Source organism: Hypanus sabinus, chromosome 23 (assembly GCF_030144855.1).
Source record: "Hypanus sabinus isolate sHypSab1 chromosome 23, sHypSab1.hap1, whole genome shotgun sequence".
NCBI lineage: Eukaryota > Metazoa > Chordata > Chondrichthyes > Myliobatiformes > Dasyatidae > Hypanus > Hypanus sabinus.
The window spans coordinates 64,778,669-64,802,588 of NC_082728.1; the positions used below are offsets into that span (position 1 = coordinate 64,778,669).

Sequence of the window (23,920 nt, forward strand, 5' to 3'; positions counted from 1 at the left end):
GATGTATACCTGTTGCTGAGGGGAGTGGCCACAAGGGGACCCTGCACTGACTTCATTTTCCCTTTACTTCTCTTGGTGTTCACCCATCTACTCCCTGAATTCTACATTCTGTGTGTAACCATCAGCTCAAAAGTCTTACCTATCAATTGCTCTGCCTCCTGGATGATCCTTAGTTAATGCAGTCTTTCAGGAGTTGGAGTTGTCTATTTCCCATCAGGTGTAGTCATCAGGTTCCATGAATTCTCACATCTTACAGGAGGAGCATTCACTGCCAAATATGGCATCCTGCCTACACTATACTATGGGCAACCAAGACCAAATCAGCAATAATGAAAGGAAAATCCTACCCTTCTTACTTGTTTCTTTAGGCTCAGCCTCTTTTCATTGAAGCCTCTTGAGTCAAAGCCTTTAAGTTCCCACTCTTGACAATGTCCAGTGCAATGATGGCTGCTCTGCTAGATCCTACTTCTCTTTTATGGTTTAAAAAAATAAGAAAAACACAAGGAGAAAGAACTCACCACATTTGGTGGTGCTCCGCTTGCCTTCTGCTGGCGCCAATGCCTCTGAGGCTTCCCGTGTCTATGCACTGGTTGAGGGGTAATTATTGTTAATGAACCTGTTGGTGTGGGTCATGAGGCTCATGTACCTTCTTCCTGATGGCAGCCATGGGAAGAGAGCATGGCCTGGATGGTGGGGATCTCTGATGATGGATGTTGCTTTCCTGTGACAGTGCTTCATGTAGATGTGCTCAGTGATGGGGAAGGCTTTACCTCAGATGGACTGGGCAATATCTACCACTTTTTGTTGGATTTTTCCTTCAACGGTCATGGTGTTTTGATACCAGTTCATGATGCAAGCAGTCAGTATACTCTCCACCACACATCTACAGAAGTTTGTCAAAGTTTTAGATGACATGCCGAATCTTCGCAAACTTCTAAGAAAGTCGAGGCACTGCTCTACTTTCACTGCATGTAAGTGTAATGGCACTTATGTGCTGTATTTTGGGGACAGATCTGAAATGATAACAGCAAGGAATTTAAAGTTGCTGATCCTCTCCACCTCTGATCCCCTGATAAGGACTGGATCATGGACCTCTGGTTTCCTCCTCCTGCAGTGAATAATCATCTCCTTGGTCTTGATGACGTTGAGTGAGAGATTGTTGTGGCACCACTCAGTTGTGTCCTCCCATACCTCCTCCAACTGCAAGCACTGTTCCTCTTCTATCGGTGAATGGTCCTGTCCTCACTTGGTCCTGTCCTGTCCTCCTGTTCTTTCCTGACTTTCCTCAGCATTTAACACCACCATTCTTGCAGTCCTGATCGATAAGCCACAGAACCTGGGCTTCTCTACCTCCCTCTGCAATTGGATCCTTGACTTCCTAACTGAAAGAATGCAATCTGTGTGGGTTGCTAATAATATCTCCTCCTCGTTGATGATCAACACTGGCACACCTCAGGTATGTGTGCTTAGCCCACTACTCTACTCTCTATACCCATGACTGTGTGGGTAAGAACAGCTCAAATGCCATCTGTAAGTTTGCTGATGATACAACCATTGTTGGCAGAATCTCAGATGGAGATGAGAGGAAGAGCGAAGTATACAAGGTAGTTGAGTGATGTTGTAGCAACGACCTTGCACTCAACATCAGTAATACTAGAGCTGATTGTGGACTTCAGAAAAAGGTAGAATGAGGGAACATGAACCAATCCTCAGAGAGGGACTAGAAGTGGTGAGAGTGAGCAATTTCAAGTTCCTGGGTGTCAAGATCTCTAAGGATCTAACCTGGTCCCAACATATTGTTGCAGCTATAAAGAAGGCAAGAAGCAACTGTATTTCATTAGGAATTTGAAGTTATTTGGGTTGTCACCTAAAGCACTCAAAGACTTCTACAGATGTACTATAGAGAGCATTCTGACAGGTTGCATCACTGCCTGCCATGGGGGAGGGGCTGTGGCACAGGATTGAAAGAAGCTATAGAAAATTGTAAAATTTGTCAGGTTTATCATAGGTACTAACCTCCGTAGTATCCAAGACATCTTCGAGGAGCAATGCCTCAGAAAGATGACGTCCATTATTAAGGACTCTCATCACCCAGGGCATGCTCTCTTCTCATTGTTACTGTCAGGAAAGAGGTACAAAAGCCTGAAAGTATACACTCAGTATTTCAGAAACAGCTTCTTCCCCATGCAATCTGATTCCTAAATAGACTTTGTACCTAGGAACAATACCTCAAGTTTTTTATTATTCCTGTTTTTTGCACTATTTTGAATTTAACTATTTTATATATATGTAGTGAAATTGATTTACTTATTTTTTTCTCCATATTATTTATTGGAATCTGCTGCTGCTGCTAAGTTAACAAATTTCACAACATACGCCAGTGATAATAAACATGATTCTGATTCTTTACATTCTTTACATCTTAGAGTTTTCCTTAATTCTACTTGCCAAGGCCTTCTTACACTCCCCATCTAGCTCTAAAAAAAATTCTTCCTGGATACCTTGTAACTCTCTTGAGCCCTGCCTGATTCTTGTTTTCTAGACCTTGAGTAAGCTTCTTTATTTCTCTTGACTAGGTGTACCACATCTCTTGTCAACTGTGGTTGTTTCAGCCTTTGATCCTTACCCTGCCTCTGTGGGACAAGCCAATCCAGAATCTCCTGCTAGTGATCCCTCAGCAACATCCACATTTCCATCGTGCAGTTCCCTGACAACATCCATTCCCAATTTAGCTTCCCAAGTTCCTGTCTAGCATAGCATCATAATTCCCCCTTTTTCAATAAAATACTTTCCCATACCATTTGCTCTTATCCCTGTTCAAAACTACAGTAAACATAAGGAAGTTGTGGTGATTGTCTCCAAGACGCTAATCCACTGAGTAATCCAACACTGGACCTGTTCCTTCTGTAGCAGATCCAGTATGGCTTCTTCTCTAGTCAGTCTGTCTACATATTGTGTCAGGATTTCTTCCTGGACACTCCTGAGAAGTTCATCTCGACCTTTTTGTACTAAGGTGCCAATATGTATTAGAGAAGTTGAAGTCAACTATGACAACAACCCTATTACTTTTGTACCTTTCTTAAAATCTGCCTTTTGATCTGTTCCTTAATATATCTGTTGCTTATTTTTTGGGGGGGGGGGGTTGCTTCCTTCCTATTTCAGACTTCTACACACACTGACTCAATAGACAATCTCTCCATGACATCCTTTCTGCAGCTGTGATATTATCCTTGATTAACAATGTCATCCTGCCACTTCCTTTGCCTCCATCCCTGTCCTTTTTGGAACATCTAAACCCTGGAACACTTACAGTCATTACTGGGCATATGACAGCCAAATCTTTGCAATACTGCAATGTTGTAGTTCCATGTTCCATGTTTATCACCCTTGCTCTTGGTTCTTCTTCATTAAAATATACACACTTCAACCCATCCCACTGACTTCAATTTTGCTCTTATCAGCTCCCTATCCTTCCTCACAATCTCTCTACATGTTGCATCTACCTGCATACCAACTGTTTTATCCTCTGTTCTATTATGCTGGTTCCAATCCTCTTGCAAAACTAGTTGAAGCCCTCCCGAGCAGCTTGAGGAAACATGTCGGCAAGAATATTGGACCCCTCAAGTTCAGGTGTAATCTGTCTATTTTATTCAGTTCGTACCTTCTCCAGAAGAGATCCACAATTCTGAAACCCTGCTCCAATTCCTCACACATTTATTTGTCAAATCATCCTATTTTTAGCCTTATGGAGCAGGCAACAACCTACCCTTTAGGTCCTGATTTTTAGCCTGGTACCTAGCTACCTATGTTCTCTGTTTAGGACCTTATCGTTTTTTCCTACCTATGTCATTGGTACCAATATGTACCTTGACTTCCGGCTGCTCAGCTTCCACTGTGTACCTGATCTGAGATATCCTTGATCCTGGCACCTGAGTGGCAACATTCTCTGTTGGTCTGTTTTTCACATCCACAGAATTTTCTATCTGTTCCCAGAATCCCTATCAATACAGCATTCCTCTTCTTTCCCTCCCTCCCCCCACCTTTCCCTTTTGATCCACAGAGTCAGACTTCATGCCAGAGACCTGACTGTTGTGGTTTTTCTCTGGTAGGTCATTCTCCCTAACAGTATCTGGAGTGGAGTACTTGAATTTGAAGGGAATGGCCACAGGGATACTCTGCACTTGTCTTCCCTTTCCCTCTCATGACAGTTACCCACCTATCTTCCTTCTGCAACTTAGGGGTAGTCACCTCTGGATGCTGGATGCACTTCGAGTTATCAGGCAGATGGAAATCTCCCAGAATTCCCATATCTGATATGCAGAACTGATTAGACTACAAGATAAAGAAAGAAAAACAAAATCACTTTGGCCTTTACTACTTCTTGGCAAAGCCTCATTTCCTCAGTCTATACCAACAATGGCAGTTCTGCTTAAACCTCACTTTTTTAATAGGCCTTCACCAATTATTTAAAGAACTTCAATATCTCAACAGTTCCAGAAGACCCCATTTGCATTTTAATTTTCATGTAAGCTCACTCAGTTCCAAACAAGTGATTGTTCAGTCCTGACGAAGGGTCTCAGCCCGAAACGTTGACTGCTCCTTTCAATGGATGCTGCCTAATCTGCTGAGTTCATCCAGCTTGTTTGTGCGTGTTTATTTGACCACAGCATCTGCAGTGTACTTTGTGTTTACTAAGTGATTGTTCACTATATCTCAAGTCCACTGGAAGTTCTGAAAGGGTCCACTTGAATTTTAATTCTCATGCTCAGCTCAATTACCTTCAAATTCACAACTGCTCATGATATCTCAAGTCTGCTGAAAAGTTGTTAAAGGAGCTGGTCTGCGATTTCCAGTAAATTCTGTTCCCAGTATCCTCCCCACTATTAGTTGCAGTGTTGTAATGTGATTCCCTGTGGTTGCTTGATTCTGAAAATCCAGCTTCTACCTTTGTTTACTCTCCAGAGGTGCAATTTTCTCTCCATTCAATGCTGCCACTGCCCCTCCTCTTTCCCTTTTCTATTATCCCGAAGCATAAATGGGTGGGGTTAAGGATGGAGATGCAGAAGATGACTGAGGATGCTGGGGGCCTGAAACTTGTAATCTCACAAGGTGATTGTGGCAGAATCTGTCCACCTATTTGAAATTACCTGGCTTGAGCGGTTGTTTTGATGTAGAGCTGTAAAATGAAGGAATCTTGGCTGGCATGAGCACAGTAGGCAAGGACTTCTTCCATTTCCCTTTATCATTGAAGCCAATTGTATCCACGGTAGCATAATGATTAGCATGATACTATTAAGGAGTTTGCAAGTTCCTCTCCGGAATGTGTGGGTGTCCTCCCACATACAAAGATGTATGGCTAGTAGGCTAATTGGTCATAGTAAATTGTCTTGAGATTAGGGTAGGGTTAAATAGGTGGGTTTCTGGGTTGTACATTTCATTGGAGTGGAAGGGCTTGTTCCAGACTGTATTTCTAAATAAATAAATTAAATATCCCTCAGTTCTAGTTTTCCTTTCTTCTTGAGGCATCTGGTCAATTTTTAGTCATCATCATGTCAGCTGTGGAAGGAACATTGCAGCTATTCTAGTCTGCAGGGATTATGATTCAAAACTTTGTTATTTTGTCCTTTGCAGCCTCCTGGTCCTGAGAATCTGTTTGTCAACTACCTTTCCAGAATTCACAGAGAAGAGGTAAGAATGCTTTCTTTGTAGTCACTTCGTGAAGAAGACTGGAATACAGTTGCAACTGTTGACTGGAAAAGGGAGAGGGGGAAACTAATGAACACTAGAAAAAATTTAATGTTTCAGATGATTGCCAGAATGTTTTCTTTGACAATGCTTTTGAGAAACACCTTGGTGGTTAAAGGTTCCCAATAAGTGCAGTTACCTGTTATGGCTGTGAGTTGAGAGGTGAGGTGGAGGGCATCTAGTAGGTAAAATCAGGAGTGTCCAGCCAATTGACTGGCAGATTAACAATACAGGGAAATATAACAAGATGTCCTCTGACTGGACTGGATACATATGTGGAACTGGGAATGTTAAAGTGGTTTCATCAGACTGAAACAGTTATACAATTAATTTCTTAAAGATTGTTTTATTTTTTGATGAACCATACAGCTCATAAAGAGATGAAGAGGTAAGCAAGCATATTGAAAGAAAGCTTCGTTTTTATACTTCCATTAAAATTTAGGAACAGATAGGGTGTACTTTAACAGGCTTTTCCTAAATTGAAAGAGAATAGGTGTGTTCAGTGCTGTGTGTTGAATGAACTGCACCATGTAGGAATTCTGAGGCACTCCTTGTGGTCTGGGTAACCACATCAGTAGGAGAAGCCTTCAGGATTGGTCTGTTTGAGTGCTGTGTTTTTGAATTTGAGCATTGAACTGTAGAACTTTGGTGAAGCTGAGTGTTACATGGATACCACAGGTGATCTCCTCTTAGCTAAAGGAAAGGCAGTCAAAGAAGCAATGGGTAACCACTGCTGAGAATGAGAGGTGGGTAGATAGCATTGTGTCTCAAAATAATTTCCCTATGTTGGCAAATGGTGGAAGTGGACATATCTTTGGGGAGTCCAGCTGGAGTCAAGGTCATAGTACTGAGGGTGGCTCAGATGCATAAGATGGGAAGGAGCAAGTCCAGAGGCAGTAGCATTGGGGACTAGATAGTGGCAGAAGAGAAAGGTGCCAGGTCATGTGTGTCACCAACAATGCAGAGCATTTCAGAGACTTGGTCACAAGGGTAAGAATTGTTGCTGGATGTCTAGGGGTCTAGATGCTTCAGAAGAAACAAGAAAGCAAGTTAAGAGGTGGGGAAATTACATTGATAACACAGGATAGTGTCACAGCTGCTGAAAGGGAAGATGTCATGGAGGGATTGTCTACTGAGTCAGTGTGAGTGGTTATCAGAAACAGGAAGGGACCAATCACTCTATTGAGTGTATTATTTGATACTCCTGGTACACTGTGAAACAGATCAGAAAGCAAATTCTGGAAAGGTGCAAGAATAAAGTGTTGTTGTCATAGGCTACTTCAACTTTCCTAATATTGATTGGTACTATTTTAGAGCAAAAGTTTTAGATGGGGTAAAATTTGTTAGGTGTGTCCAGGAAGGATTTCTGAGTCATTATGTAGACAGACCGACAAGAAGAGAGGCCATGTTTGATATGGTGCAAGGCAATAAACAAGGTCAGCTACCGCATCTCTCAGTGGGGGAGCATTTCAGAAACAGTGACCACAACTGCCTGACCTTTTATTATGGATTTGGAGAAAGATGGGAGCAGATGGTATGGGAAAATATGTCATTGAGGGAGGAGGCATTATGATGCTGTTAGGCAGGAACTGGGAAGACATAGAAACAGAATTAGGCCACTTGGCCCACCGAGTCTGCTCTGCCATTTCCAACAGGGCTGATTGATTATCTCTGTCAATCCCATTTTCCATCCTTGTTCCTATTTGCTTTGCTTCCCTGACTAACCAAGAGCCAATCAACCTCCACTTTAAATATATTCTTTACTTGGCCTCTATAGCCCTCTGTGGCAATGAATTCCACAGATTCACCACCCTCTGGCTACAGAAATTCCTTCTTATCTCTGTTCTAAATGGCTATCCCTCTATTCTTAGGCTGTGCCATCTGGTCCAAGACTCATCCCCTCCATATCCGCTCTGTCTAGGCCTTTCAGTATTTAATAGGATTCAATGAAATCCCTCCTTCATTCTTCTAAACTCCAGTGAGTACAGGTCCAGAGCCATGAAGCAGTTCTCATGTTAGCGCTTTTATTCTCAGAATCATTCCCATGAACCTCCTCTGGACCCTTTTCAATGTCAGCACATCCTAGCTTAGCTAAGGGGCCTAAAACTGCTCAGAATACTTCAGGTGTGGTCTTACCATGTCTTATAAAGCCTCAGCCTTGTTCTTACATTCTAGTTCTCAAAATGAATGCTAATATTGCATTTGCCTTTCTTACCATCAACTCAGCCTGCAAGTTAACCTTTAGAGAATTTTGCATAAGGACTGTCAAGCCCCTTTGCAACTCAGCTTTCTGAATTTTCTCCATGTGTTGAAAATAGTGTACGCTTTTTATTCTTTCTATCAAAGTGCATGACCGTATACTTCCCTACACTATATTCCATCTGCCACATCATTGCCCATTCTCCCAATCTGTCCAAGTCTTTCTGCAGATTCCCTCCTTCCTCAACACTATCTGCCCTTCCACCTATCTTTGTATCATCTACAAACTTGACCATAAAGACATCAATTCTGTCATCCATGTCATTGACATATGATATGAAAAGAAGCATTCCCAATATTAACCCCTGAAGAATACTAGTGGCAGTCAACCAGAATAAGCCCTCTTTATTCTGAATCTTTGCCTCCTGACAGGCAATCTCATATCCATGCTCGTATCTTTATGTAATACCATGGAAACTTTTTTTTGAGCAGCCTCATGTGTGGCACCTTGTCAAATGCCTTCTGAAAATCCAAGTAAATAAAATCCACTGAAGTTCCTTTATCTGTCCTGGACGTTAATTTCTCAAAGAATTCCAACACATTTGTCAGGCAAGATTTTTCTTTAAGGAAACTTTGCTGACGTTGGCATACTTCATTAGGCGCCTCCAATTACCCTAAAACCACTTCCTGAGTGATAGATCCCAGCATCTTCCCAGTGGTTGAAGTCAAGCTAATTGGCCTATAATTTTCTTTCTTCTGCTTCCCTCCCTTCTTAAAGACTGGAGTGACATTTGCAATTTTCCAGTCCTCCAGAGCCACTCCAGAATCAAGTGATTCTTGAAAGATCATCATTAGTACCTCCATAATTTCTTCAGCCACCTCTTTCAGAACCATGGGGTGTAGTCTATCTTGTTACGAACCCCGTAACTAGGTATCTTACCAGCAAAGATAGGAGTATCCGTTGGAGTCTGATGTATTTATTAGTAAAAATACACAAAAAGAATATCAATGCAAATATACAGATAATATACATCAGCAAAACAAAACCTAAAAGTGCGGGTATAATAATAATCAATAAGAAATAAGCTCTATCGTTGTCTAGAGGATAATGAATTGTCCGATGGAAATATAAAGTTCAGTTCCGTTCATGCAGGCTGCGGTAGTTGTTGGTCACGGTGTTGCTATTGTTGGGGGGAGGGAGAGAAAGCAGTAACAGCTATTGACTTGCCGACTTTCCTTATACGATCTTGATCCGTCAATGTGTTGTTGTTGTGGCCATTCACGTATGACCCTTCCGTCCTTTAGCTAGACCATTCTTCCGTGGCGGACTCGTCACCCAGGCAAGGGTGGACACACACACAAGCCCCCAGCATTCTCGTAGCGTTTCTCCTGGTGCGTCTGAGGGGTGTTCCCCAGACCTTACTTATATCCCCACTCACGGGGTCTCAGGTGTCTATCAGGTTGGGATGATGCAACCCATCAAACCAGACCACTCTGGTTGCCCCCTGAGGGGTTTCAGTGAATAGAACAGTACTCAATACACAGTCCTTCTCCAAGAGACAATAGCAGTAATCAGTGGTTCCGTTCCGCTTTTGTTAGGAGCAGACATTCCACTTTTGTGCATCTCTGCATTGTCTCTCTCTCATTAACTGACATGAGCTGTTTATCTCTCTCATTTCCTTGGTATCAAACCCGAAATAATAGCGATTTTGCGATTCTCAAAGGGGGGGGGGGGCGACTTTGCACCCTTCTGCCCATCAGAGTTGCTCCTCATTCGTAACACCCCCATCCTTCTAAGAATTTTCACCCAAAAGGGGAAAATTAACTAATACAGAGTCTTACAGAATTTCAGAATCTAACACAATACAAAAGAGTTTTCACTACAGAGTAATACAGTTATGCATTCAATTTAGCATCTAAACAGTTAACGATTACATTGTCACTTCCTTTAATATCTTAATATCTTGTACCTAAATTCCTGTAGCATCAGACTCCAATTTAATAACCACCAATTTTTATTCCTTTTCTTCAGCAAAACAAAACTACAGGGTTGTGATCTTAAGTATATTTTACAAAATGTGAACCAATACGTGTGTGATTATTCTGCAGTACATTACAAAAGTTTATGCAAATACTAATCTTTATTTTACTTTTAAACTCAACAGTCAATCTTCCATGGTGTTGTCTTTATTATTTACATGCTTTGTCGAAATCCCTTAAAACCAGATCCTGTTATTTAAAGTGGCATTTTGTCAACCTTCGCCTCTTTTCCACTGAACTCTCACGTGGTTAGCTTGCTCATCAGTGTGGAATAGGCTTTCGCATACTCCTTTCACAGGAGTTATTTTATCAACAATGTTTTCCAAACTTAGCCCATTTTCTGAACCTCCACACAATTCTTTATTTTTAAGCAAGTCGTTAGTTTTATCTTTAGGACCCGTCATTCTATTAGTTTTTAGTTCAACATCTGCAAGTGATCCCTCTTTGTCCAAACAACAGTTCAAATTCTGCCTCTTCACAGCACATCTTTGAATAACATTAGTGAGTGGGGTACCTTTACATTTCAAATCAAACTGTAATTGATTCACAGGCACCTTGTTAACAAGCCATTGTTCCTTCAGCTTGGTTACTGCTTCTGACACCAATCCAGACCTTAAAGTTTCTTCATTCAATTTAGGAACTACACTTTTCCCTTCTCCTTCAATAATAATATTCACATGACCAGCTTCCATCTCCTCACTAACTTTTAACACACCTTCTAACACAAACAACTGGGAATTCTCACTTCCCACTAGTCCCAAGGTTAACCCTTTCTTCACTGAACCAAGTCCATCTGACCCAAAAGGACTGCATTCCTTTTGAACTAAATCAGATACCTCAGACTTTTCCTGAGTTTCATTACTAGGTTCAGTACCATGAACATCCACATCTTGAACACACTCAAACGGGACATCTGCCTCTTCCAGGCTTTCAATACCTGTCCCCTTTTCAAATTCTAAATTCCCCTGATCCTCCCAGTTACTCTCTGGGCAACTCCCAAGCGGAGTAAACTCAACTCTGCGGGTTAAAACAACCTTATCTGCTGACCCAGCAGACTCCTTCAAGGTAATGGCATCCTTTTCATCCGGGACTGCCCTTATTTCATTATTGGGAACACATTTAAATTCTTCAACTTCTTCAAACAGTTCTGTCAAGCCAGACAGATCATCCATGTCCAACCCTGGACCTTCTAACAGCCTTATCTGTTTCTCATTTTTACTCCGTGCCCCTATAAATTCCCTCTTGGCTAAGGGTAGGTCTACCTCCTCTCCTTTACTCTCTTTCACCTCCCTATTCTCCGTTTTACCATCCTCTAACCCCTCTTGGTACAGGGTCGGTAAAAACGTCTCAGCCAAATCGATACTGGACTGATTTAAACTGGTCTCTTTCTCAGCTGCCTTTCTCGACATGCTGCGAGTGATCGCGCATGTGGGATAGATCTTGGAATCTAGGGGTGGGTCCTCAACACTTACAGGCTTGCTCGTCAGCTTCATGGCTGAACACTCCTCACCCCTTGCTAAATCATTACCAAGAAGGACGTCCACGCCGTCTCTCGGTATTTCTGACCGTACCCCTATTTCAACTGGTCCAGATACCAGATCACAATTTATAATGATCCTATGAAAAGGCACAGCTTCTATCCCTTTTCCTATGCCTCTCAAAACTACCTCTCCCGTCTCAGGACCAAAATCTAATACCTTACTGAGAATCAATGACTGCTCAGCTCCAGTATCTCTCCAGATCCGCACTGGAACTGGTGTTTCTCCTTCTTTCACAGACATGGTCCCTTCTGAAATAAATTTCTCATGCCCCTCTCGTATTTTATCTACCTGGGGCTTTCTCGTCGATTTGCTAATCGACACAATACACTCTGTAGGGACTGCTGCGTTCCTTTTTCCTGTCTCCTTCCTTGGAGCAAAGCACCTAGATGCAATATGACCAACCTTTCCACAATTAAAACAGGTCAAGCCAGGAACCCTCCTGCCAGCTTGCCTTTCTTCCTCCTTACTCTTACCACTAGCTCCCGGCTGAATTTCTGCCTCAGCCGGCGGGCTCTCTCTACCGTTCTTAAGGTCTTTCTGGTAACTCTTATTCAAGGAAAACTTTGTCTTGTGGGTTAGGGCATATTCATCTGCAAACCTGGCAAATTCTGATATGGACTTATTCGGCTTCTCATTCAAGTACATCCGGATATCATCCAAAACACAACCTTTAAATTCCTTAATCAGAATTAACTCTCTGAAACGCCGAAAATCCTCTTCCACCCTTTCTGCTGCACACCAACAATCCAAGAGCACACCCTTCTCATAGGCAAACTCTGCATACGTCTGATTCCACACTTCCTTTAAATCTCTGAACTTTTGTCTATATGCCTCAGGTACCAATTCGTAGGCCCGAAGAATGACCTGTTTTACTTCCTCATAATTCTCATACTCCTCCTCCTCCACAGACAACGCCACATATTCCTGTTGTGCCTTCCCTTTTAACACACTTTCTAACAACGCCACACACTGATCTCTGGGCCACTTGTGATTCACTGCCACCTTTTCAAAATGCAAGAAATAACTATCAACATCCGTCTCCTCGAACAGAGGTACTAACCTAAACTCCCTACTAACATTAAACCTCTCCTCTCGGTCTGCCCCTTGGACCCTTCTCTCTTGCTTTAACTTCTCCATGTCCAGCTCATGCTCCCTCTGTTTCTCCTTCTCCCTTTCAGCTCTTTTCTTCTCCTTTTCAGCTGCTTCCAGCTGTTTTAACCTAATTTCATGCGTCCTCTGCTTTTCAGCTCTTTCCTCCTTTTCAGCTGCTTCCAGCTGTTTTAACCTAATTTCATGCTCCCTCTTTGCCTCTAACTCCTTTAGCTGGAGCTCATACTCCCTTTTCTTCTGTTCCAACCTTAATTTTTCCAACTCTAACTGAGCCGTCCCAATAGCTGGTACCTTTTCAGGGATCTGTTCCAATACCTCAGCCGAAAACACATTCTTCTCAATATAATACTGAGTTATGGCCCTCCGCATCTCCCACTTTTTCATTGACGACCTCACCTCTGAGAGATTTAGTCATTTCGCAATATTTACCAAGTCCATCTTTGTGGCCTCCTCTAGCGCCTTCAAAGTCGGGTTTTGTGTAAATTCGTTTACATCCATCTTTGCTGGTTTCCCATCTGGTTACCCGCGCAACCAGATCCAAGTCTGGACTTAAAAGCCCGATTCATTGGCCTTCCAATTTGGTATCAAATCCCGGACGAGCCCCCAAGTTGTTACGAATCCCGTAACTGGGTATCTTACCAGCAAAGATAGGAGTATCCGTTGGAGTCTGATGTATTTATTAGTAAAAATACACAAAAATAATATCAATGCAAATATACAGATAAATATACATCAGCAATACTAAACCTAAAAGTGCGGGTATAATAATCATCAATAAGAAATAAGCTCTATCGTTGTCTAGGGGATAATGAATTGTCCGATGGAAATATAAAGTTCAGTTCAGTTCATACAGGCTGCAGTAGTTGTTGGTCACGGTGTTGAAATTGTTGGAGAGAGAGAGAGAGAGAGAAAGAGCAGTAACAGCTATTGAATTGCCGACTTTCCTTTTACGATCTTGATCCGTCAATGTGTTGTTGTTGTGGCCATTCACGTATGACCCCTCTGTCTTTTAGCTGGACCGTTCTGTGGTGGACTCGTCACCCAGGCAAGGGTGGACACACACACAAGCCCCCACCAGTCTCATAGCGTTTCTCCTGGTGCGTCTGAGGGGTGTTCCCCAGACCTTACTTATATCCCCACTCACGGAGTCTCAGGTGTCTATCAGGTTGGGATGATGCAACCCATCAAACCCGCCCCCTCTGGTTGCCCCCTGAGGGGTTTCAGTGAATAGAACAGTACTCAATACACAGTCCTTCTCCAAGAGACAATAGCAGTAATCAGTGGATCCGTTCCGCTTTTGTTAGGAGGAGACATTCCATTTTTGTGTATCTCTGCGTTGTCTCTCTCTCATTAACTGACATGAGCTGTTTATCTCTCTCATTTCCTTGGTATCAGACCCGAAATAATAGCGATTTTGCGATTCTCAAAAAGGGGGGGGGGGGGCGACTTTGCATCCTTCTGCCCATCAGAGTTGCTCCTCATTGGTAACAATCTGATCCAGTTTCCCGACTGCCTCCATCTTAGTAATAGCAACTATACTCACTTGCCCCTTGACAATCTCAAATTTCTGGCATATTACTAGTGTCATCCTCAGTGAAGACTGATGCAAAGTACTTATTCAGTTTGTCAGCTATTTCCTTGTCCCCCATTGCTACTTTCCCCAAGACAATTTCCAGCAATCCAATATCTGCTTTTGCCTCTCTTTTACTCTTTATATATCTGAAAAAAAATTGGTACATTTTTTGGTATTATTGGCTAGCTTACCTTCATAGTTCATCTTTTTTTTAATTTGCCCTTTTGAAGCTTACCAATCCTCCAACTTAAAAGCAAAGTAAAAGGCAGACAAGTTTGAAAAAAAGTGAATACAGGACTAAAGGTATTGTATTTGAATGCACACAGCGTACGGAATAAGATCAACGTACATATAGCACAGTTACAGATTGGCAATTATGATGTTGTAGGCACCACTGAATCATGGTTGAAAGAAGTAGTGAGCTTAATGCCCATTGTGTCGAAAGGATAGGCAGGAAGGCAGAAGGGTTGGCGTGGTTCTGTTGATAAATAAATGAAATTAAATCATTAGAAAGAGGTGACAAAGGGTCAGAAGCTGTTGAGTCATTGTGATAGAGCTAAGGAACTGCAAGCGTGAAAAGACCCTGATGGGAGTTATATGCAAACCCCCCAAACATTAGAAAGGATGTGGTCTACAAGTTACAACAGGAGGCAGAAAACGTGTTCAATGTTATAATAATCATGGAGGACTTCAATATGCAGGTATGATCAGGTTGGTGTGGGATTCCAAGAAGTGGAATTTTTAGAATGCCTGCAGCATGGCATTTTTAAGAGCAGCTTGTGGTTGAACCCACTAGGGGATCAGCTGTTCTGGATTGGGTGCTGTGCAATGAACTGGAATTGATTAGAGTTTAAGGTAAAAGAACCGTTGGGGAAAGTGATCATAATATGATTGAATTCACCCTGACTTTTGAGAAGGAGAGGCAATAGTCAGATGTATCAGCATTACAGTGGAGTAAAGGAAGTGGAATGGGAATTGGCCAGAATTGTTTAGAAAAGAACACGGTCAGGGACAGAGTAACAATGGCTGGAATTTTTGGAAGCAGTTTGGAAGGCACGTGATATATACATCCCAAAGAGGAAGAAGTATTCTAAAGGCAAGGTGACACAACCATGGCTAACAAGAGAAGTCAAAGCCAACATAAAAACAAAGAGAGGGCATATCATAGAGCAAAAATTAGCAGAAAGCTAGGGAATTGGAAAGCTTTTAAAAACCAACAGACGGCAACTAAAAAAGTAATTAAGAAGGTAAATGTGGAATACCAACTTAAGCTATAGGGCCTTAAAGAGGATACCAAAAGTTTCTTCAGATACAGAAAGTGTAAATGAGAGGAAAGAGTCGATATCAGACCGCTGGAAAACAAAACTGCTCTTGTATTGAGCAGTGGTGCCCTGAGGAAGAGGCGCTGGCTGTCCACTCTATCTATTCCTCTTCATATCTTGTACCCCTCTATCATGTCTCCTCTCATCCTCCTTCTCTCCAAAGAGTAAAGCCCTAGCTCCCTTAATCTCTGATCATAATGCATACTCTCTAAACCAGGCAGCATCCTGGTAGATCTGCTCTGTACCCTTTCCAATACTTCCACATCCTTCCTATAGTGAAGCAACCAGAACTGGACACAGTACTCCTAGTGTGGCCTAAACAGAGTTTTATAGAGCTTCATCATTACATTGCGTCTCTTAAACTCTATCCCTCGACTTATGAAAGCTAACATTCCATAAGCTTTTTTAACTACCCTATCTACCTGTGAGGCAACTTTCAGGGATCCGTGGACATGTACCCCCAGATCCCTCTGCTCCTCCACACTACTAAGTATCCTGCCACTTACTTTGTACTCTGCCTTGGAGTTTGTCCTTCCAAAGTGTACAACTTCACACTTCTCCGGGTTGAACTTCATCTGCTACTTCTCAGCCCACTTCTGCATCCTATCAATGTCTCTCTGCAATCTTCAACAATCCTCTACACTATCCACAACACCACCAACCTTTGTGTTGTCTGCAAACTTGCCAATCCACCCTTCTACCCCCACATCCAGGTCGTTAATAAAAATCAAGAAAAGTAGAGGTCCCAGAACCGATCCTTGCGGGACATCACTAGTCACAACCCTCCAATCTGAATATACTCCGTCCACCATGACTGTCTGCTTTCTGCAGGCAAGCCAATTCTGAATCCACCTGGCCAAACTTCCCTAGATCCCATGCCTTCTGACTTTCTGAATAAGCCTACTGTGTGGTACCTTGTCAAATGCCTTACTAAAATCCATGTAGATCACATCCACTGCACTACCCTCATCTATATGCCTGGTCACCTCCTCAAAGAACTCTTATCAGGCTTGTTAAACACGATCTGCCCTTCACAAAGCCATGCTGACTGTCTCTGATCAGACCATGATTCTCTAAATGCCCATAGATCCTATCTCTAAGAATCTTTTCCAACAGCTTTCCCACCACAGACGTAAGGCTCACTGGTCTATAATTACCCGGACTATCCCTACGACCTTTTTGAACAAGGGGACAACATTCACTTCCTCCAATCCTCTGGTACCATTCGCGTGGACAACGAGGACATAATGATCCTAGCCAGAAGCTCAGCAATCTCTTCCCTCACGTTGTGGAGCAGCCTGGGGAATATTACGTCTGGCCCCGGGGACTTATCTGTCCTAATGTATTGTAACAACTCCAACACCTCTTCTCCCTTAATATCAACATGCTCCAGAACATCAACCTCACTCATATTGTCCTCACTGTCATCAAGTTCCCTCTCATTGGTGAATATTGAAGAGAAGTATTCATTGAGGACCTTGCTCACTTTCGCAGCCTCCAGGCACATCTTCCTACCTTTATCTCTATTTGGTTCTATCTTTATTTCTGTCAACCTTTTGTTCTTCACATAATTGAAGAAAGCCTTGGGCTTTTCCTTTACCCTACTCGCCAAGGCATATCTATCCTGTGTCTTGTGAGCTATTCCCAGAAACCTCATCCACCTCTGCTATGCCATCTTCCCTGCCAGTATCTTCCTCTAATCCATTTGGGAAGCTCCTCTCTAATGCCTCTGTAATTCCCTTTTATTCAATTGCTATATTGATACACAGAACTTATGCTTCTTCCTCTCAAATTGCAGTGTGAATTAAATCATATTAGGATCACCATCTCCTAAGGGTTCCTTTACGTTAAGCTCCCTAATAAGATCTGGGTTATAACACAACACCCAGTCTAAGATGAAAGGTTTTGGCCCGAAAAATCAACAGCTCTTCTCCCTATAGATGCTGCCTGGCCTGCTGTGTTCCACCAGCATTTTGTGTGTGTTGCTTGAAATTCCAGCATCTGCAGATTTCCTCATGTTTACCCAGTCTAAGATTGTTTTTTCTCTGGTAGGCTCAAACACAAGCTGCTCTAAAAAGTCATTTTGTTGGGAATCAACAAATTCCCTCTCTTGTGATCCGACACCAACCTTGCATTCCCTTGCATGTAGAAGTCCCCCATTACAATTATGACATTACCCTTATTATATGCCTTTTCAAGCTCCCTTTGCAATCTAAACCCCATATCTCGGCTACTATTTTGAGGCCTATATTATGATTCATATAATGGTTTTTTAAGCCTTGCAGTTTTCTAACTCTACCCACAAATACTCAATGTTCTATGACCCTATGTCATCTCTTTCTAAAGATGTAATTCCGTCTCTTACTAACAGATCCACACCACCGCCTATCCCTTCCTGTCTTTCCTTTCGATACAAAGTATATCCTTTGATGTTAAGCTCCTAACTACGGCTGCCTTTTGGCATGACGCAGAGATGCCCACCACGTAATACCGACCAATCTCTAATTGCACCACGAGTTCGTCCATCTTGTTCTGAATGCTGCACACATTTAAATACAGCGCCTTCAGTTCTGCATTCTTCACCCTTTTGAATTTTGCCTCTATGGTGCAATTTAATTAATTCTCTGCTCATTCTGCATTTGTACTCAGTTATTGGCTTGTCCTTCCTTACTTTCATTTTGCAAGCATTATCTGCATAAACCTCCCAGCTCATCCTTAGCTCTACCATGTTGCTTCCATTCCCCTGCCATGTAAACTTAAACCACTCCCAACAGCTCTAGTAAACGTGCCCGCAAGAATATTGGTCACCCTCAGATTCAAGTGTAACCCATCCCTGTTGTTCAGGTCACACCTGCCTCAGAAGAGATCCCAATTATCCAGAAATCTGAATTCCTGCCCCTGCTCCAATTCTTCAGCTGTACATTTAGCTGCCACCTCGTTCTATTTTTTTCCTGTCATGTGGCACAGGCAGCAATCCCAAGATTACTACCCTTGAGATTGTGCTTCTCAGCTTCCTTCCTAACTCCCTGCATTCTGTTTTCAGGACCTCCTCCCTTTCTCTACCTGTGTTGTTGGTACCACGACTTCTAGCTGCTTTCCCTACCTTTGCAGGATATCGTGGATGCGTTCAGAAACATCCCGGACCCTGGCACCTGGGAGGCAAACTACCATCCATGTTTCTTTTTCATGTCCACAGAATTGCCTATCTGTCCCCCTAACTATTGAGTCCCCTATTACTGCTGCCACCCTCTTCAGTTCCCTACGCTTCTGAGCCAAAGGGCCAGACTCGGTGCCAGAGGCAAGGCTGCTGTTGTTTCCCCCAGGTGGCTCTTTTTACCCTTGCAGTATTTTAAATTTACCCACAAGAGTTCTACATCTTCTCATCTTATGTCACCACTTTCTAAGGATGTGATTTTATTTTTTTTAATCATCCCCTCTGCCCACCTCCCTGTCCTTCCCATACAAGAAGTATACTCGAATGTTAAGTTCTCAACTATGATCTTTCATTCATGATTCATTAATGTCCAAAATATCATAGCTGCCAATCTCTTACTTCACTGCAAGATTATCTACCTTGTTCCTTTTACTGCGTACATTCAAATGTAACACCTGTATTCGTCATCTTTTTGATTTTGCCCCCATGTTACACTTCATTTCACCCCTATCATCTGCCTGTCCTTACTCATAGTCTCACTACACACTGCAGTGATTAGAACTGAATACTAGCAAGAATGATGGCAAAGCAGCAATGGCTGGAATTTCTGGGATCATTTCGGAAGGTGCAGGATGTACATCCGAAAGAAGAAATATTCTAGAGAAGTCAAAGCCAACATAAAAACTGAAAAACTTGAAAGAGGGCATATAATAGAGCAAAAATTGGCGGGAAGTTAGAGGACTGGGAAGTTTTTAAAAACTAACAGAAGGCAACTAAAACGGCATCAAGGTGAAAAAGATGGAATATCCAGTAATATTAAATAGAATACTAAAAGCTTCTTCAGATATATGAAGTGTAAAAGAGAGGCGAGAGTTGGACTGCTGTAAAATGGTGCTGGATGGGTAGTAATGAGGGACAAGGAAATGGTGGATGAACTGAATAAGCATCTTATATCTGTTTTCACTGTGGAAAACATGAGCAGTATGCTGGAAGTTTAAGAATGAAAGTGAGGCAGAAGTATGGGAAGATGCTATTACTGGGGAGAAAGCTTTTGGGAATCTGAAATATCTGAAGGTAGATAAGTCACCCAGAGCACGTGGTATGCACCCCATGACTAATACAACGGTGAATGATTTTAAAGCAACTGGAATAAACTATAAGGGGGATATTAGAGGTACATTCTTTACACAGAGAGTGGTGGATGCATGGAGCACCCTGCCAGCACTTGGTGGGTGGTGGAACATTAGGAACACTTAAGAAACTCTTACATAGGCACATGGCTGATAGAAAAATGGATTATGTAGGAGGGAAGGGCTGAATGATCTGAGAGTAAGTTAAAACGTGACCTGCACTATCCTGTAATGTTTTTTTTATTTTGCGATACAGCTTGGAGTAGACCCTCCCGGCTCTTTGAGCCACACCGGTTTAGGATCCCCACCAACCCCAGTGAACCCTAAACTAATCATGGGACAATTTAGAATGACTAATTAACCCACCTGGTACATCTTTACACTGTGGGAGGAAACTGGAGCACCCAGGAAAACCCATCCATTCCACAGAGTGGATTGAACAGAACAGTGATGGAATTGAACTTCTATCTCTGTAACACCCGGAGCTATAATAGTGTCACACTTACCAGACAATGGGCAGGACATGGTCTACACTGGTTATTATAAAGGCATTAGTGAAAGGAAGAGTGATTGTAGGGAATTGGGTCGTAAGTTAATTAGCAGGATCTTGAAGGTTGTAATCTCTGGATTACCTTTAGTGTCAGGTGTTGCTAGCTATAAGAATAGAGGGAATTCACTGTGGTGGTGATAGAAACCTTACATTTTGACGTCACTGGGAAGGTTTCTGGGAAAGGTGGATCCTGTACAAGCTGGACAAATAGAACAGCTCCAACATCCTGTGGCAGATTTGCTGATGCTTTTGAAGTGGGTTTTAAATAATTTGGTAGGAGAAAGGGGACAGAAAGCAATTAGCAAAGTCGGCAGTCAAAAATAGATGCAAACCAAGCCAGTCCAGTTGGCAGAGCAGGCATAGGCATGATAAGGCACATAGGAAGAATGGCTAAATTGCATTTATTGCAACAAGTCTGACTGATAAGGCAGAAGAACTTGGAATATGTGGAAGTATCTTTTCGCAATTACAATGACATTGTTGACATTGACATTGAAAGGCAGGTGTGGCAACTCAACATCAAAGGGTTTGTGGATTGATTAAGGACACAAAAAATTGGTGGCATTATTGATAATGAGAAGCATGGATGTAGGTTATAGGATGATATTGATTACTTGGTAAGATAGGCAGGACAGTAACAGATGGAATGTCATCTTGATAAGTGGGATGTGATTCACATAATTAGGGTAGGACCAATTTAATCAATGGTAGAACCCTAGGAGTATTAAGGAATATAGAGACTATAAGTCTAAGGATCTCTGAAGATAGAAGCACTTGTAGATTGATAATAAAGTGTATATAGATATGCCTTTATTAGCTAACCATTCAATATAAGGGCAGCTTTCCAAAACACTAGAAAAGACACTACTGTGTGTGTTTCTAATCACACACAGATGAAAAAGATGTCATTGCTGTAGAAAAAGTGCAGAGGAGATTCCCTAGGGTATAGCCAGGGATGGAACGTTTCAGTTATGAGGGAAGTCAGGAGAGGCTGGGCTTGTTTTTCTTGGAGCAGAGGCAACTGATGGAGATGTACAGAATTATAAGAGGCATTCATAGAGTAGATAGCAATGGAGATGTCTGAAGCAAGTGGCATGAGATTTGGGTAAGGTCATGGAGAATAATCCGGGTGAAGAACTTTTTTACCCAGAGAATGGTTATAATCTGGAATACACTGCCTTAGAGAGTGATGGAGGCAGAATTTCCCAACATTTCCACGGAATCTGGATGAAATCTTTAATCTCCTTGGCATAACAGACTGTGGACCAAAATGTAACAATGAGATTGGTACAGAGGGCACTTGGTGGTCAACATGGACATGGTGAGCCAAAGGGCTTCTTTCAGTACTGTGACTGTGCTCCTTCAGTGTTGACAATACCCTCAAAACAGTGTCATCAGCATAGTGTGGTTCAGATTATGACACTGAAATATTTAATGTACTCTTCCTTTATCTTTAGGATTTGAGTCTTTGAACTGTCCCTTCTGTTGTTTGTCCCATAACTCCATCTATAAACCTGCTATCAGAGTGGCGTTGTTGACATGAGAGTAAGATGGGTTTGTAGAGTACTGAAATAAGGTGGATGTAATGGCATTGTTCTGAGAGTTGTCAGACATGATGGGACAAATGACCTCCTCCCTTGTCATTAGGAATATCAATATATCATGCAACATCTTATCTGGAATTTTGGATATATTGGTAAATTAATCTAATTGAGAGCTGGCACACAAACCCAGGCTCATTGAGTCTGTGCCAACTATCTGACATCTATTTACATTAATCCCATTTTCTGTTCTCACCTCATTCTCAGCAGCTCCTCCCAGATATTATCACCAGCCTACATACTAGGGATAGGTTACAACCACCTTTCTTCCACCAGTCACAGACAACACCTGATGTCAGGTTTGAGCCTGGGTCTCTAACACGGAGGCGGATGCCCATGGGCCCGCTATATTTACTTACAATCATTTTTCTATATCTTGATTATTTACTGAGGGCAGTCATGCAAGAATTCCCCTCTATAAATAGTTTATCGTTATAGTTTTGATTCCTGTCTTCTTTTCGTCTTGTAGTGTTTTAATTCTTTTCCTTATGTTAAATTTTCTTTATAGTTGTTGCCATAGAACCGTACAGAATAGAAAGCTCTTCAGTCCTGCAAGTCCATGCTAACCATCAAACTTCAAAGTACACTAACCCTACTCTCCCCAATTACGCACTGTATCGCAGTAAGTAAATAAATAAATATTCCCTTCAATTATTCCCAGATTCTGGGACCCAGGTACACCAGGAACAATTTACAACAGCCAATTAATTTATCAACTGTCAAATCTTTGGGATGCGAGAAGAAACTGGAGCATCAGGGGAAACCCGCAAGGTCACAGGGAGAACATATAAGGTCCATACACACAGAACTCATGGTCAGAACTAATTCCAGCTGGCTGGAGCTGTGAGGTAGTTGCATCGCACTGAATGTGTTTAGTTGTAATGTAATCACTTAATATTTCTGCAATTTTATCCCCAGCACCCCATTCCTATTCTGCCTTGATATTTATTTACATCCTGTCCATTGCTTTCATTTTGTGAATTTATAGAGTGAATGAAATCATCTTTAGAAAGATGAGCACCTATTCTTTAGTTTACTTATATTCATATCAGACGATGTTTAAAAGAGACTCACTCGATAGGGCCTGGGGTCACGTACAGACTGGGCTAGGTAAGGGCAATAGATTCCCCTTCCTCTGGGATCAATGAATCAGATGGATCTTTATTGCAGTCCAGTTACTCTGTCTGCACTGGTGCTAATTAACTGACTTTAAATTCTACAGCTGTGGAATATCCCAGTCTTCAGCTTGAGTTTCTTAATGAGTATGTCACCATTTCATGTTCATTGATAACTCAGTGTCCTCCTTCCTCTTTGACTTTCTAATTAGGGTTACATCATCTGAATTGTCCCTTGCTGCCCTTTGCACTATCGATTATGTCTCCGTTGAATGGTTGGCCCCTGATAACCAGCTTGTTTCTTGTGACTTTATTTATCTGTGGTGTAGCATTGACGTCAGCTTTTTGTATTTAAAAAAAAATTACTGAACACCAAATACATTATCTGTCCCTTAATATTTAAAGCTTTAATTATTTCCTGCTGTTTCCTTTTGTCTGTGCTGTGGAACTTCTCCTGATCGATGAAACTGCACAAAGGTGGTGCCCTCAAACTGCAATGGTTGCCCACTAATTGAACTATGCCACAAAAGAATGAGTGTTGTGGAAATTTGACCTTAGTCATATGAAAAAATGCTCGACTCCTGAGTCTTGTTTTGGGACCTTTATTTTACTTGGTACCAAGGAGAGAGAGGACTGGTCTCCACCAGCACCCGACTCTACTCTCCTGTTAGAATAGCATCCTTTTATAGAGTTCAGCATAGAAACAGCAGACTTATTATAATATATCCAAGCATCGTATAGAAATATTACCACTCTAACAATATGTTACCATTCACTTAAAAAAAACTTGAGAGAAAAGAGCAGCTACATGTTAAACAATCTTGCAAACTCAGCACATAA

At 42.0% G+C, this 23,920-nt stretch overlaps 1 protein-coding gene across 2 annotated transcripts in view; it reads left to right on the forward strand.

Moving 5' to 3' along the window:
- Positions 1 to 23,920, forward strand: part of LOC132380265 (protein HID1) — a 257,992-nt gene that overhangs the window by 114,711 nt on the left and 119,361 nt on the right. For both annotated transcript variants that reach the window (XM_059949013.1, XM_059949014.1), the window contains exon 8: positions 5,632 to 5,688. In XM_059949013.1, the coding sequence (XP_059804996.1) occupies positions 5,632 to 5,688 (57 nt within the window). The remainder of the gene's footprint in view (positions 1 to 5,631; positions 5,689 to 23,920) is intronic.